Source organism: Vipera berus (assembly GCF_964194415.1).
Source record: "Vipera berus genome assembly, chromosome: W".
Lineage (NCBI taxonomy): Eukaryota > Metazoa > Chordata > Lepidosauria > Squamata > Viperidae > Vipera > Vipera berus.
The window spans coordinates 50761429-50775982 of NC_138210.1; the positions used below are offsets into that span (position 1 = coordinate 50761429).

The 14554-nt window shown below is 40.2% G+C and overlaps 1 protein-coding gene across 2 annotated transcripts; it reads left to right on the top strand.

The window, feature by feature from the left end:
* Nucleotides 1-1119: 1119 nt before the first annotated feature.
* LOC308676759 (nicotinate-nucleotide pyrophosphorylase [carboxylating]-like) lies at nucleotides 1120-14010 on the top strand. Of its 2 annotated transcripts, XM_081342778.1 has the most exons (4): nucleotides 1120-1365; nucleotides 10840-11396; nucleotides 12587-12718; nucleotides 13393-14010. In XM_081342778.1, exons 2-4 carry the CDS (start codon nucleotides 10845-10847, stop codon nucleotides 13612-13614), a joined length of 906 nt encoding a protein of 301 aa, XP_081198904.1. In that variant the 5' UTR covers nucleotides 1120-1365; nucleotides 10840-10844; the 3' UTR covers nucleotides 13615-14010. The 2 variants fall into 2 exon arrangements, with proteins under 2 accessions (XP_081198904.1, XP_081198905.1); XM_081342779.1 differs by lacking the exon at nucleotides 1120-1365 and having other exon boundaries at nucleotides 10324-11396.
* The last annotated feature ends 544 nt before the right edge of the window (nucleotides 14011-14554 follow it).

The window sequence follows — 14554 nt, forward strand, 5'->3', positions numbered from 1 at the left end:
TTACAGCAGAGTTAGTAAAAATGTGGAGAAAAGTGAGTTCTGTGTATTGCAGAGGACAATTCTATGAGAAACAATTGCTAAAGTTAGGGATTATTTGTTTATACTTTGACTTCAGCTTCAATTATCAGATGCTGAGCCAACAGACCAGGTCCATAAAGAGGTTTTCATAAGGAATTCCAATCAATTTCTAAAGGATTTATCCCAGGTAAACAACTACTGTGTTTGAGTCCAAACTGAAGAAGATATGTTGAATTAAGTTGAGAAGCTTTGGCTGTAGTGCTATAAAAATTTTACACAATAAATTGGCCTATTGCAGCTTTTTTTTTATTTTAGCTTATAGAGTTTTAATTAAAAAGATATCAAGCCAGAAAATATACTAATGATTATACAATATGAAAAGTCTACATACATAGTGATTAAAATAATAAAAGCAACAACTAAAAGTAATATGATCCACACAGTGTCGGGATATATTTCTTTTGTTTTTATGGTTTTTTATTGTAAAATGTTTTTAGCATTTTAATATATTTTTTTAATTGTAAGCTGCCCAAAGTGATTGAGATGAGTGGCTATGGCGACTGAAAAACAAATAAATATTCATATAATTGAATTTAATACTTAATCTTACTGTTAAATCTACAGCATATAAAAACATACCATTTCATCTTTTCATTTTTAGAATATAGTGACATTTCAAAAATCAATAACAAACATCTCTCAAATCCATTCCTAAATATCAGGAAGCTGACTTTCTTTCGCATCTTTTGCAAGTTTATTTTCTTTGCAAGCCCCAGGCTTGATAAAGCCGGTGCTTTTCATAAGAAGACATCCCATAATTTAGAAATACAATTTAATGTGAATTAACATCTTTTGCTGTTATATTTCTTCTCAAAATTGTAAGGATAGTTAAAAAGAGGCTCTACAAGGTACCTTCTGATTTTTGACCCTGTTTGTACAATAATACTTACAAAATTCAGTTGGACTTTCCCCCCCAAGGAAATGTGCTAGGATTGCCAATTTATCTGGGTGTCATTGTAACCTGTGCTGATGTGCAACCAGTGTCCAATAATTGTTCCTTGACAGGGATGTTGCACAATTCTTCTATCCTTTTAGGAGAACTTAAAATCTTTATTCCCACAAAGGAACTTTGTCAACTGAGCCGCCTGTCGCCGGATCTCCAGCTGCTGTGGAAGAGATTTGTTTAAACATCTAAGGTCCAAAGTGCCAAAAAGGGTTCTAATCCCACCCCTCTCCACGGAGCCTCCCACCTCCCAGGAATTCCAAAAATTTACTTCCTACAAGCAGTTGGGCAAGAGAAAAGGCTACAGAGCGGACGAGACCAGGAAGCCTAGACCAGACCTTCAGGTGAGCAGCTCCCCCTGCCCCTGTTTTAATTTGCCACAAGTGGGATCTAGAGAGAAATAAAGAGCAGGGTTGATCAACGTAAAATGAAGATCAAGAGGTAGCAAAAAAGGACCACGCCACTAAAGGAAAATAAAGTTATTCTTTTATAAATGGTACCAAATGTAACACCAATGAATTGTATCAAATGTAACACTAAGATGTGGGGCTATCTACAGTATTTCCTGCTTAGACAGAGAATTCACACATGGTAATCAACAAAGTTCTTTTGAAATGTTAAAAAGGATAATCACCTCAAGAAGGTGAATAAAACAAGATAGTGTAGTGACGGATGTAAGGAAGTTGTTACAATAAGTCTTTTGGATGTAAAAGTTCAAAGAGGATCTTTTAGAAATGTAAATGACTTCAAAGACTAACTTAAGTTTCTTAAGGGGGGGGCATGTATCGAGAAAAGAAAGTATAAATGCCTAGTTTGAAACTTGCTCAGGGCGCTCTTAGAACCCAATCCAACTTGGGAAGGGTCTAAGAGGCCACGTTTGCAAACGTTTTCTTTCTTTATTATTTTCTTTATTATTTTCAATTTCTTTTCAATAAATCTTTGTTTTTGTTAACCAGACTTGTCTTTGAGTTGTGAGTATCAAATTTTGGGTTTTTAAATCTCACAATCTAGGCGCCCAACGTGGGACTTGAAAGAGCCTCTAGGGAGGAGCTGTTCTCAGTAAAGTCCAGGGGCGCGCCTGTTGATTTCAACTGCCTGGAGTTGTCTGAGATCTAGCTTCCCTTTGCAGGCTCCGAGCCAAACTAAATTAACAATTCTGGTCTACAAAATCAAAGAATAGGAAAAAGGAAGAGAGTCAACAACTGAGGCCCAGGACCAGGTAACCCAGTGCACTGGCCCAGGTAAGAAACTTTTGCCCCGAAGGAGGGAAGCACGCAATTGTACCTGGGTGGTCAGGAGAGCGATTGTGGGAGGTTTCTGCGATAATGGCTGTGTGAGTGTGATGGGCTGTGTTCTGGGAACACTGGTAAGTCCAAAGCGAGTGCGGACCTGAAAGGTTGCATTTCCTTAACCCGCGAGGGGAAAGGACAGCCTGAAGGGAAGCGAACTGGTGTTGAAAATTTTGAGTGGCCATAAGATCGAGAACCTCAGGGAACCATAATCAGGGAAACTCTCAAACAAGATGGGCAATTGTTGTAGTTGTTGTTGTAAACCTAAAGAAAAGAAAATTCAAAGAAATAAAAGCAAGTTTTTCTTCTATCTTTTTCTTTTAATCTAGTTCTTTGGACTATTCAATTCCCTTTGTCAAAGGTGAGGTGAGGAGGGTGCTACTTTTCCCCTTCCCCTTTACACTTGCAAAAGACCCCAGGTTCAAAATTCCTTTTAGTCTTTCCCCACTGTCTTTTGAAGTTGGTGGGATAAATTGGAGGTAACCATAAATGTTTTCCCCCTTTTAATTAAAAGGGGAGACCTGTTTTGGCCTAAAACCCCAAATTGATATGTGTGTTTTGTTTTGTTATATATATATTTGGACATTTGGAACATTAAGCTTGGACTTGGAATGGTGAGAAAAATAGGAGATGGTTAAAGGGCCCTATAGAAACCATGTTTGGTTGGAATCACCTCATGATTTTTCTCACGTCTTGTAAGACAAGCCATATGTCTAAATAAATGTTGTTTTAATAGTTTCTGTGTATATATGTCTGTCTGTGTTGTTCTGTGTTATTTCCAAGACTTGGAAGAGGGTCAAAATCCTCTCTGATAACACCAAACAAAAAGGCCTTATTTAACAATGTATGGTTTGTCTGGAGAAAGTATGAAATGAAATTTTTGTATGTGAAATTGTTTATGCAAGCAGTCAGAATGGAAGTGAATGAGTTAATTTGCTGATATGTAAATGTGTGTTAGCCTTCAAACATCACTCACCCCCACGAGTCCCAGGCTGTGAAAGGAATAGTAAATTGCAGATTTTATTGTTGTAAAAGTAAATGAAAAAACCAATGAGACAAGTTTCATGGACAATGTATGTGAGAATTTATGGAAAATGCATGTGAAGGACAGCAAAAAAATTTAGTGGTGAGATTTTTGTAAAATTTCTTTTACTCCTGTCTCTTTCTCTTCCCCCCTCCCCTGGAGAGAGAGAGAGAGAGAGAGAAGGGGGGGCTGGTCATTTTAACCATTTTTTTTCTGCTTAGAATTCTGGTCTGAGGAAGGGGGGGGGGGTGTGAAATGTAATGCCCACTCTTGCAGTTTCAGCTTGTAATTTTTTTTTGGAAAGAGGATACAGTAATTGTTGGACAAGTTTTTGGAAATCTTTGAGTTTTAGTTAAACATCACCCAAAAGAAATTACTCTAATCTTTTTGTGGAGTTGTTTTTTTGTTGGTTTTTTTGTTTTTGATGTTTTTGTGTCTGTGTGCAGGACACATTGATGGAAGGTGATATCTGGGAGAATTGGGGGAATTACAATCCTGTCCTTGTTTGGAACAGGGAAGGGAGTTGGCAATACCACCTTTTCAGAAAATTCAAATTGACTATACTGAATTACCAAAAGCAGGAAAAATAAGGTTTTTGCTTGTCATAGTGGATCATTTAACTCGATGGGTAGAAGCTTTTCCATGTGTGAATGCAAATGCTAGCACCACGGGTAGAATATTGTTAGAAAACATAATACTCAGGTATGGTCTTCCTGAAGTAATAGACAGTGACCAGGGGATGCATTTTATGGCAAGGGTAGTAAAATTAATTAATGAGGCCGTAGGAATTAAATGGGATTATCACACAGCTTGGCACCCCAGTAGTTCTGGGATTTCTGAACATGCTAATCAAAAATTAAAACAAACTTTGATTAAATTAATGGAGGAAACAAATTTACCCTGGAATAAATGCCTCCCCTTGGCCTTATTAAGGATACGAACACAACCATGTAAAGATATTGGATTGTCATCATTTGAACTCATGTTTGGAGTACCTTATATGGGGAGGGAGGGATTGCCACGAGTTGAACTGAAAGATAAAATAATAGAATATGTACTTAAGCTGTCCAGATGTTTTTCTCTCTTGCGACAGAAAGGCATTCTTGCTCAAACTCCACCCTTGGACTTTGCAGTACACCGATACAAAGCAGGGCAGTGGGTGTTGATAAAAGCCTGGAAAGATGAAAAACTAACTCCAACTTGGGAGGGACCTTACATCATCTTGTTAACTACTGAAACAGCCATCCGGACAGCTGAAAGAGGTTGGACTCATTACTCCCGAGTGAAAGGGCCCGTGCCAGCCCCAGAGAGGTGGAAGGTGGAATCTCACCAAGGAGATCCACTGAAGTTAAAGCTTCGAAGGACCTAACGGACTCTTGACAGAAGGAGGGGTGAAGAGACATAAGGACTAAACATTGCATTTTTTTATGCTTCCACTCCCAGAGAAAAGCCAAGATTGGGAAAAATCCAATATCTCCATATCTCCGGGAGGTGCTGGTTTTGTAAGTGCCTTTGTGGATGTTGTTGTTGCTCCTATTATATTGATTGCATTTTATGTACGGGGTGTAAGATAGAGTGTGATATTAAGAGCATAGAGGATGTATTGGAACGTTACTGGGTGGTACTTGGGAGTTCTTCTTATTATACTCTTAAAACCTGTCCAACCACTAGAACCATGTACGCAATGTGTAAAAATGACAAAAAGGGAAGGGAAAATTGAGAAAACAATGATATACCATACTATGATTCCTGAATGTTTACAAACTAACTTGACAGACTGCATTCAAAATGACACACAATATAAGCGTTGTCACACCAACATAGGAGTAGAATGTTATGACCCAAAAGCAATAGGACCAGTAACTGCAAAAATGTGGGTGTATGCTTATAAGGGAGGGCTAGGTGCAATTCAGATGTTCTCATTAAGTCAAATCAGACGAGGTTACATAGCCCATAATGAAACCAGAGGCGGAACTAGTGTGGGGGTGTGCTTTGATTCTTGCCAAGCTATTAATAATGGACAAGGATCTGATAACTCGTTTGGGGTGAGATGTGAAAACTTAGAGTGGGAAAGAAATTATATAAAAGAAAGGAAGTATTTATTTCACAAAGTGCACATATCAAGTGTAATACCTGTTGCCTTTACTCCAAGCTATGATTATTGGTATACTACTACGGTCCCAAATGAGAGAAGTATAGGTCCAAAGGAAGTGAATATTAGTATCGGTAGTACCAGGACTGATTGCACTCAAGGAAAATGTAACCCAATGTGTATACATATAAATCAGTCATTAGAAAAAGGAATTCAATATAAGGACTTTGGAATAGGAATAGATGGAACCGGAAAAGACCCGTGGGGGTGGCTAGTATTAAAAATAGAAACAACTAAAATAAAACCAATACGCAAGAGTATCTTTTGGTCATATTATCAGGAATTCGAAAAATTAGAATTACCTGAATTTCCTAAGAAAACAGTGAATATGTTTGTACAATTGGCTGAAGAAATTGCAAAAACTCTAACAGTAAGAAATTGTTTTGTTTGTGGAGGAACAAATATGGGAGAACAATGGCCATGGGAGGCTCAAGAATTAAAACATGACATTGTGGTGGAAATGTGGAAAAATAAAACTCTCAAGTTCATAAAAGGAAAAGAGGGAACATGGGCATTAACCACAAATTTAGTAGGGAAAGTATGTTATGAGAGACAAAGAAAGAATAGAAAAGTCGCAGTAGGGGACATGATTTGCTTGGCTGTATGGAACAATGACAGTTGGTGGGGAGGAAGTGGAATATCAAAGAAAGAGACATTAAGTGAAATAACTGAGATGGCTTATTTAAAAGATCCTGAAAACGACACCCTGGACTGGGTAGCCCCGGAAGGTATGTATTGGATATGTGGAAAATATGCCTATGGGTATCTACCCAAGGGGTGGTATGGATCTTGTATCTTAGGAATAATAAAGCCAAGTTTTTTCCTCCTTCCCATCGAACAAAAACAATCGCTGGGACTAACTGTATATGATGATTTATCAGATAAAGTCCGAAAGAAAAGAGCCATACAACCAAGCAATATGAAAATTGGAACCTAGAAAGATGATGATTGGACTCCAGAGAAGATCATCAACTATTATGGACCAGCTACATGGGCGGAAGATGGCACTTTAGGTGCCAGAGAGCCCATCTATATTCTAAATAGGGTAATTAGGCTACAAGCAGTGCTTGAAATAATTACAAATGACACTGTAAGTACTCTAACGCATTTAGCTAAGGAAAGTGTAAAGTCTCGAACTTACATTATGCAGAATCGGTTAGCCTTAGACTACTTATTAGCTCAAGAAGGAGGTGTGTGTGGAAAATTTAATCTGAGCAATTGCTGCATTGAAGTAGATGAAAGTGGTATGGTAGTAAAGGAAATTACAGACAAAATTATAAAATTAGCTCATGTCCCAGTCCAAACCTGGAAGGGGTTGACCTTAGATGGGGTAAATAATTGGTTTGGAGGGTGGTTTGCAAATTGGAAAGAACTAGCAAAATTTGCAATACTAGGATTCTTGGCTATTATGTTTTTACCATGTTTGATTCCTCTCATACAAATACTAATAAGACGAACAATGAAAAGTATGACCTTAATAACATCTTCAGTTGAAAATGGGAAAAAAGAAACAATGTTAATAATGAAGGTAGGAAAACAAGGGTTGGGGAAAGAAGATTCAGAATACAATAACTTGCTTCCACACAAATTAGGAAATGATGAATTCCTAAAAGTATAAAAGAATAATTCAGGTAGAAGAGAAAAAGGGTGGAATTAAAGGAAAATAAATAAAGTTATTCTTTTATAAATGGTACCAAATGTAACACCAATGAATTGTATCAAATGTAACACTAAGATGTGGGGCTATCTACAGTATTTCCTGCTTAGACAGAGAATTCACACATGGTAATCAACAAAGTTCTTTTGAAATGTTAAAAAGGATAATCACCTCAAGAAGGTGAATAAAACAAGATAGTGTAGTGACGGATGTAAGGAAGTTGTTACAATAAGTCTTTTGGATGTAAAAGTTCAAAGAGGATCTTTTAGAAATGTAAATGACTTCAAAGACTAACTTAAGTTTCTTAAGGGGGGGGCATGTATCGAGAAAAGAAAGTATAAATGCCTAGTTTGAAACTTGCTCAGGGCGCTCTTAGAACCCAATCCAACTTGGGAAGGGTCTAAGAGGCCACGTTTGCAAACGTTTTCTTTCTTTATTATTTTCTTTATTATTTTCAATTTCTTTTCAATAAATCTTTGTTTTTGTTAACCAGACTTGTCTTTGAGTTGTGAGTATCAAATTTTGGGTTTTTAAATCTCACACCACTGTTTTACTTGATATCCTTTTCCTTTCCCTGGCAATCAACCGGAAATACAGTAGTTTTCCTGAGATTTTCTGTTTATTTGTGGGAGGTTTCACTGGTTTAACGGTGAAACCCCGGGCTGTTTTAAGATTTGATCATGTTTATTGAGGAGTGGCACTAAACTGGCAGAGATTGCAAATCTTCTTTTATCTTATCCTTTAAGGGGGAAAATAGTAGAATTAAGTACCCATTTCTTTAGGAGGTCAATTTTATACATGTCCTTGTTGCCCTTTTTGAGGAAAAAACTTCCAAAAGTTTTTTGCTGTGACTTTTTTTTTAATTCACTGAATAGGTGAGGAATTACAGAATAAGCTTCCTAAGAATTTCTTGGGAGGCTGTAAGAATTATTTAAAGCCACAGTTTTGAGGAAAGTAACTGTGAGAGGGATCTCGGAGTCCTAGTAGACAATCACTTCAATATGAGCCAGCCGTGTGCTGCAGCTGCCAAAAAAGCCAACACAGTGCTAGGCTGCATTAACAGAGGGATAGAATCAAGATCACGTGAATGTTAATACCACTTTACAAGGCCTTGGTAAGGCCACACTTGGAATACTGCATCCAGTTTTGGTCACCACGATGTAAAAAAGATGTTGAGACTCTAGAAAGAGGGCAGAGAAGGGCAACAAAGATGATTGGGGGACTGGAGGCTAAAACATATAGGGAACGGTTGCTGGAATTGGGTATGTGTAGTTTAATGAAGAGAAGGGTGAGGGGTGACATGATAGCAGTGTTCCAATATCTCAGGGGCTGCCACAAAGAAGAGGGAGTCAAACTATTCTCCAAAGCACCTGAAAGCAGGACAAGAAGCAACGGATGGAAACTAGTCAAGGAGAGAAGCAACCTAGAACTAAGGAGAAACTTCCTGAGAGTTACAATAATTAACCAGTGGAACAACCTGCCTCCAGAGGTGGTGAATGCTCCAACACTGGAGGTTTTTAAGAAGAGACTGGATAGTCATTTGCCTGAAATGGTATAAGGTTTCCTGCCTGAGCAGGGGGTTGGACTAGATGACCTCCAAGGTCCCTTCCAACTTCTTCTTGTTGTTGTTGTTGTTGTTATTATTATTATTATTTGTGGTGCTAAACTATCATTTGTTTTAGACATAGTTTCTTGAGTAATTATCATTGTTGCTCTGTGTCTTTTTAACTTTTCCTGACACACCAACTTTATTGATTTGGGCTTCTCTCTGCTATGGGAATTACTGGGGACTAACACATTCATTTTGGATGAAAAAGACCTGGAAACTTAGAATATTACTGTAAAATTGATTTGAATCAGAAACGTTTGTGAGGGACTCTGGAGCAGGATTTCCCGAGTAAGAGGATCAGTATCACTGTGTAGATAGTCCTCAAATTATGACCACAATTGTGACTAGAACTTCTGTTACTACATGATGCGGTCGTTAAGTGAGTTGTGCCTGGTTTTATGACCTTTTTTGACATGGTTGTTAAACGAATCACCATGGTCATTAAGGGACATGCAATTGTTAAGCAAATTCTCTTTCCTCACTGACATCGCTTGTCAGAACCCCCCCCCCCCCAGGTTGCAAATGGCAATAACTTGACTTCAGGACACTGCAACTGTTGTTAGTCCGTGCTAGTTCCCAACAACCCAGTTCTGATGACATCACCATGGGGACGCTGCCGTGGTTTTAAGTGCAGGGACTGGTTGTAAGTCACTATTTCCAGTGCCATTGTAAATTTGAGCAGTCACTAAATGAATGGTCACAAATCAGAATAGAGGTGGAAGGGTCCTTGGAGGTCATCTAGTCCAACCCCTTCCTCAAACAGGAGACTCTATACCATTTCAGACAAGTGGCGGTCCAGTCTTTTCTTAAAAAGCTCCAGTGATGAAGCACCCACAACTTCTGGAGGCAAGCCGTTCCCCTGGTTAATTGTTCTCACTGTTAGGAAGTTTCTCCTTAATTCCAGGTTGCTTCTCTCCTTGATCAGTTTCCATCCATTGATTCGTGTCTTGCCTGTTGGTGCTTTGGAAAATAAGTTTACCCCCCCCCTCCTCTTTGTGGCAGCCCTTCAAATACTGGAATACTGCTATCCTGTTCCCCCTAGTCCAGGGGTAGGCAACCTTGGCTCTTTTATGATTCATGGACTTCAACTCTCAGAATTCCTGAGTCAGCTATGCTAGTCCTTTTCTCCAGACTAGCCATACCCAATTCCCGTTCTTCAGGTATTTTTGTCTCCAGGCCTTTAATCATCTTAGTTGCTCTTCTTTGCACCTGTGTACGATAATAATACATAGTTGCATTTTGAGCCAGACTCTTAAAAGGCACAGAGAGTCAACTGAGTGTTTAGTAGTTATCTCAAAAATCTGAGCCTAGAAGTCAGAAGTGAGAACAGTGGAATTTGTGTATCTGCTGGAGTTCTGAAACTGGGCCAGGCCATCCCTGTGGCTGCATAACGACAGGCAATTTCCTGGTTTCTTTTTTGACCCCAAGTGCCCTTGAACTGTCCCACATAATTTTAAAGGTACTTTTCCCCATTTTTGGATGGGGAACACTTAAGAACCGTAGCAGAGATAACATATACACTCCTTATGCTGCACTCAGGCTTAAACCAGCATTAACCAACATTTGCTTAACAACAATCATGGCAAAAAAACATTGTAAAATCGGACACAACTCACTTAACAATTGCCTTGCTTAACAATGGGAATTCTGATTCTAATTGTAGTCACTGTGCCTGTACAGTTTGTCCTCAACCTATGACCACAATTGAACCCAACATTTCTGTTGCTAAGTGAGATATCTGTTGAGTTTTGCCCCATTCAGCAACCTTTCTATCTTGACACAGTTGTTAAGTGAATCACTGCAGTTGTTCAAGTTAGTCACATGGTTGTTAAGTGAATCCAGCTTCCCTATTATCAGAAGGTCACAAAAGGGGATCCCATGACCCCGAGACATTGCAACCGTCATATATATGAGTGAGTTGCCAAGTGTCTGAATTTTGATCACCTGACCGTGGGCATGCTGCAGCGCTCATAAGTCACTTTGTTCAGGGCCGTTGTAACTTCAGTCATTAAATGAACCATTGTAAGCCGAGGACTACCTGTATGGTCTGGTACAACTTGGCCAAGATCCTTCTGGTTTCCTTTTAGTCATCATGGCTTCCCACCCTAACCTCTCACACCTTCTCCCTGCTGCCCGACTGCGTCAACTCGCCCGAGATTGGCTGCAAGAAGATGGCCCCAGCTTTGACTATGGTGGCTACGCCGTGGGCAACCATCAGGTGTGTGCTGTGCTCTTCTGTAAATCCCCCGGAGTATTGGCTGGTTTCCCTTTCTTTGATGCCATCTTTGCCGAAGTCGGCTGCTTGGTGGAATGGCTCCAAACCGAAGGAACCTGGGTTGAACCCGTCACCCGAGTGGCTGAAGTCCACGGTCGTGACAATGACCTCTTGCTGGGTGAGCGAGTGGCTCTGAACTGTCTGGGATGCTGCAGTGGTGTTGCCACATCAGCGGCAAAAGCTTGTCGGGCAGCACAGGAAGCCGGGTGGCATGGAGAGGTTGCTGGGACAAGGAAGACCACGCCGGGGTTCCGTCTCCCAGAAAAATATGCACTTCTGGTCGGGGGAGCCTCCTGTCACCGTTATGATCTGGGAAGCCTCATCATGTTGAAGGACAACCATATCTGGGCGTCTGGCAGTATTACCCAAGTGAGTACACAAAAGCAAAGGTATTCATATCATACAATGATTGTGATCCAGGCTGCAATCATCTAAATGATTGCTAGAGGGCAGCAGAGAATAAGGGTTTTCTATATCTCTCTGCTGCCCCCAGGGGTTGATCTGAGTGTTGCAGTCCAGCTTTGGAAGCTATACAAATCAGCCTTTAAAAGAAATGCCTAAATCCAATATAGACTCAGTTTTTTTTTAAAAAAAGTAACCTTAACTGCTCTGCATTATTCATTAAATTGGTGTTAGTCTTAAAATTAGCACTGATTACAATCTTTAGATAATATTTAGTTTTGTACTACTGTATGTGCTACATGATAATGTAGTGACAAGGGGACGTATGTCTCAGTTTTGTTAACCATCACTTGTTATCTAGGTTGAAAATTATATTGAGCTATAAACTATAGTTTACAAACAACAGTGGACAGATTCGGAACCATTTTAGCTTTTTTTTTAACCTGGCAGGACCTTTTTGCTGTTGTAACTGACTGTTTTTATATTGTATTAAGAATTTCATTTAAATTGTTGCAAACTGACTGCACCTTTGGAAATAGAGATCATTATTTTACTTTATTTTATTTAAAAAATAATCTTTTGTTGGCAGGGACTGTTTATAGCGGGATTTCCTAACCTTGGCGACTTAAGACATGTGGACTTCAACTCCCAGAATTCCCCAGCCAGATCTGATAGCTAATTCTGGGAATTGAAGTCCAAACGTCTTAAAGTTGCCAAGGTTGGGAAACCTGGTCTTCCAAATTAGAAGCTGCATCCGAGTTTAAGCAGGCCTCATAGTGGCCCTCAAAGGACCCAATATAGGAGACCAGCTGTCCCAAGGAATCTCTTCTATAGCAACGGCACCTAACATGTCGGGCACCAGGGACCGCTTCCATGGAGACAGGTTTTTCCTCAGAGGAGAGGGGGGGTGGTTTCGTGTGCTGCCGGCATCCCATGGATGGGGCTCCGCTTTTTTGCACAGCTGGGTTTCTGGCATGCCACGGACGGGTGCCCACCCCTGGACTGGGTTTTGGGGACCCCTGTTCTACGGGAGACCTTTTCATGGAGGAGCCAGCCAAATGGCTGGCATTAGCATCCCCAAGGTTAGCTCAAGCTTCTGCAGGCATCAGCGTATAATCTGGACCGCTGCTGATATCACAATGTTTGCAATCCCACAGGCAGTTCACAATGCCCGACGGGTCGGTGGGTTTGCCCTGAAAATAGAAGTGGAGTGTGGCTCTTTAGAAGAAGCTCTGGAAGCCTCAGGGTGTGGTGCTGATATTATCATGCTGGACAACTTTGCTCCTGAGGTATTTGGCTGAGAGAAGATCTAGAAACTAGAATATATGACTGATTTTCTTAAAAAAAAACAGAACAAAACTTGCAATCTATGGTTTGGTTCTTTTGGATTGATTTTGGTTGAAAGATTGACATTTGGAAGCTGAAATAGTTTTAGAGGTTGTTAAGAGGGCTGCTTTAAAAGCATCGGGCTCAAGACTGTATCTTCCTTCTGAAATCTCCCCCCCCCCCAAAAAAAAAAAATTATAACCAGCCGCCATTTCCTGGAAACAGGAATTAGGTTGCTGCAGGGTTTGGTTTAATTGTATTATTTATTTAGAATATGTATGTGTCACTATACATGACAGAAGTTCTTTGAAGGGTTTTACACAGTGAAACATGGCATACAAACATGTGTACAGTAAAGCTGGTTACACTCACAACGTGGGCAAAGCTTTGACACGGATATCTTCCACCCTTGAACAAAACATGATTGGTGAAGGTTCTGCTTCTGGAGAGGGTCTTCAGGACCTCAGATTACATGTGTATTAAAAAATAATAATAATGTTGTCTCGTGTGGGACCATTCCCTCCCTTGGCTTGCATATTCCGTGTATTCCAAACTCTGATAGATATCGTCATCGTTAAGACTGCAAAGGTTTGGTTTCCCTCATCCTCTTGTTCACCTCACTTTTCTTCTTCTGCAGGACTTGCATCCTACAGCCAGCACCGTAAAGGCCTCCTTCCCCCGTGTGACGATCGAAGCTAGTGGAGGAATCACCGAGGAGAATGTGACCCGCTTTGTGGGGCCCAATATTGATGTGATTTCCCTGGGTTGCCTCACCCAATCAGCCAAAGTGGTAGACTTCTCCCTCAAAATCAGCCGGGATCAGACTCCCAAGCCATCACTGCGCAATTTTGTTTTCTGAGGCAAGACGGGACAGCCAACCAGTCCCATGAAAATCTTTGGGAGATGGGTAGTCGAACAGGTTTGAAGAGGTAACAGGGGCTGAGTTGCACCTGCTGCTTATTAACTGTGCTGATCTAGGATGATGGGAGTTGTACGCCAAAATTTCTGGAAGACGGGAAATTACTTGTACAGGGTATGCTTGTTAAAACCTCCCTAGGGATTTTTTTTAAAGGATTATTTTCTTTCACAGGATCATTGGAATAGGGCCAGCATTGGGGTTGAAGGGAGGGCAACTAGGTTTGCTGTCATAACTTCTTCAGCATATGTGATTTTTGACAGCGATAAAATGTACGCCATTCCCTTCCCACTTTCTCTGAATCTGTGCCTTGCATGCCTGCTGCAATCAATTTCACTAAGCTGGCCAAATCTTTTTTTAAAAAAAATTAGTTGCTCCATTGTCATTTGTCAAAGTTGTTCCACCCCACATTTGTCGTGCATCTTTACATATGTCCAACCTCTGAGCTGTCCAACCCAAACTGTGCTATCTTCATCACATCACACCTCTTAAGTCTATGGCATTTCTCAGCACTATTACACTTTCCAGAGCAAATCACATCCAGGCTAACTGAAGGCCTTCTGGAATTTTCTTCCAGACAGAATGAATTTGAGCTTACTTTAGAAAGTCTCAAATCTAATTCTCTGAAAAATCCCTCCAGTGGCTTTCTCTTCCTTGAATTTGTGGCAGCCTTTGTGAAGCCAAGATCAATAAATCTTCTTGCTTTGCTACTTAAAACCCTCATTTTGCCAGTTTATGAGCATTGTAAGCATGGAGAGAAAACTTCCTATCACTTACCTTTGCTTTAATTCCCCGCAAATAATATGTAAAGTTAGAGCTACCAACAAACCAGATGCCATTTGTGATCATCCTCACCCTTTTCTGCAATGTTTGGCTAATTTTT

Bases quoted from the DNA above. Each gene is read 5' to 3' on its own strand.
- LOC308676759 (XM_081342778.1), top strand. From the start codon at position 10,845: ATGGCTTCCCACCCTAACCTCTCACACCTTCTCCCTGCTGCCCGACTG. The intron at 11,397-12,586 runs GTGAGTACACAA...GCAATCCCACAG, and splicing joins CGTCTGGCAGTATTACCCAA to GCAGTTCACAATGCCCGACG. The intron at 12,719-13,392 runs GTATTTGGCTGA...CTTCTTCTGCAG, and splicing joins TGGACAACTTTGCTCCTGAG to GACTTGCATCCTACAGCCAG.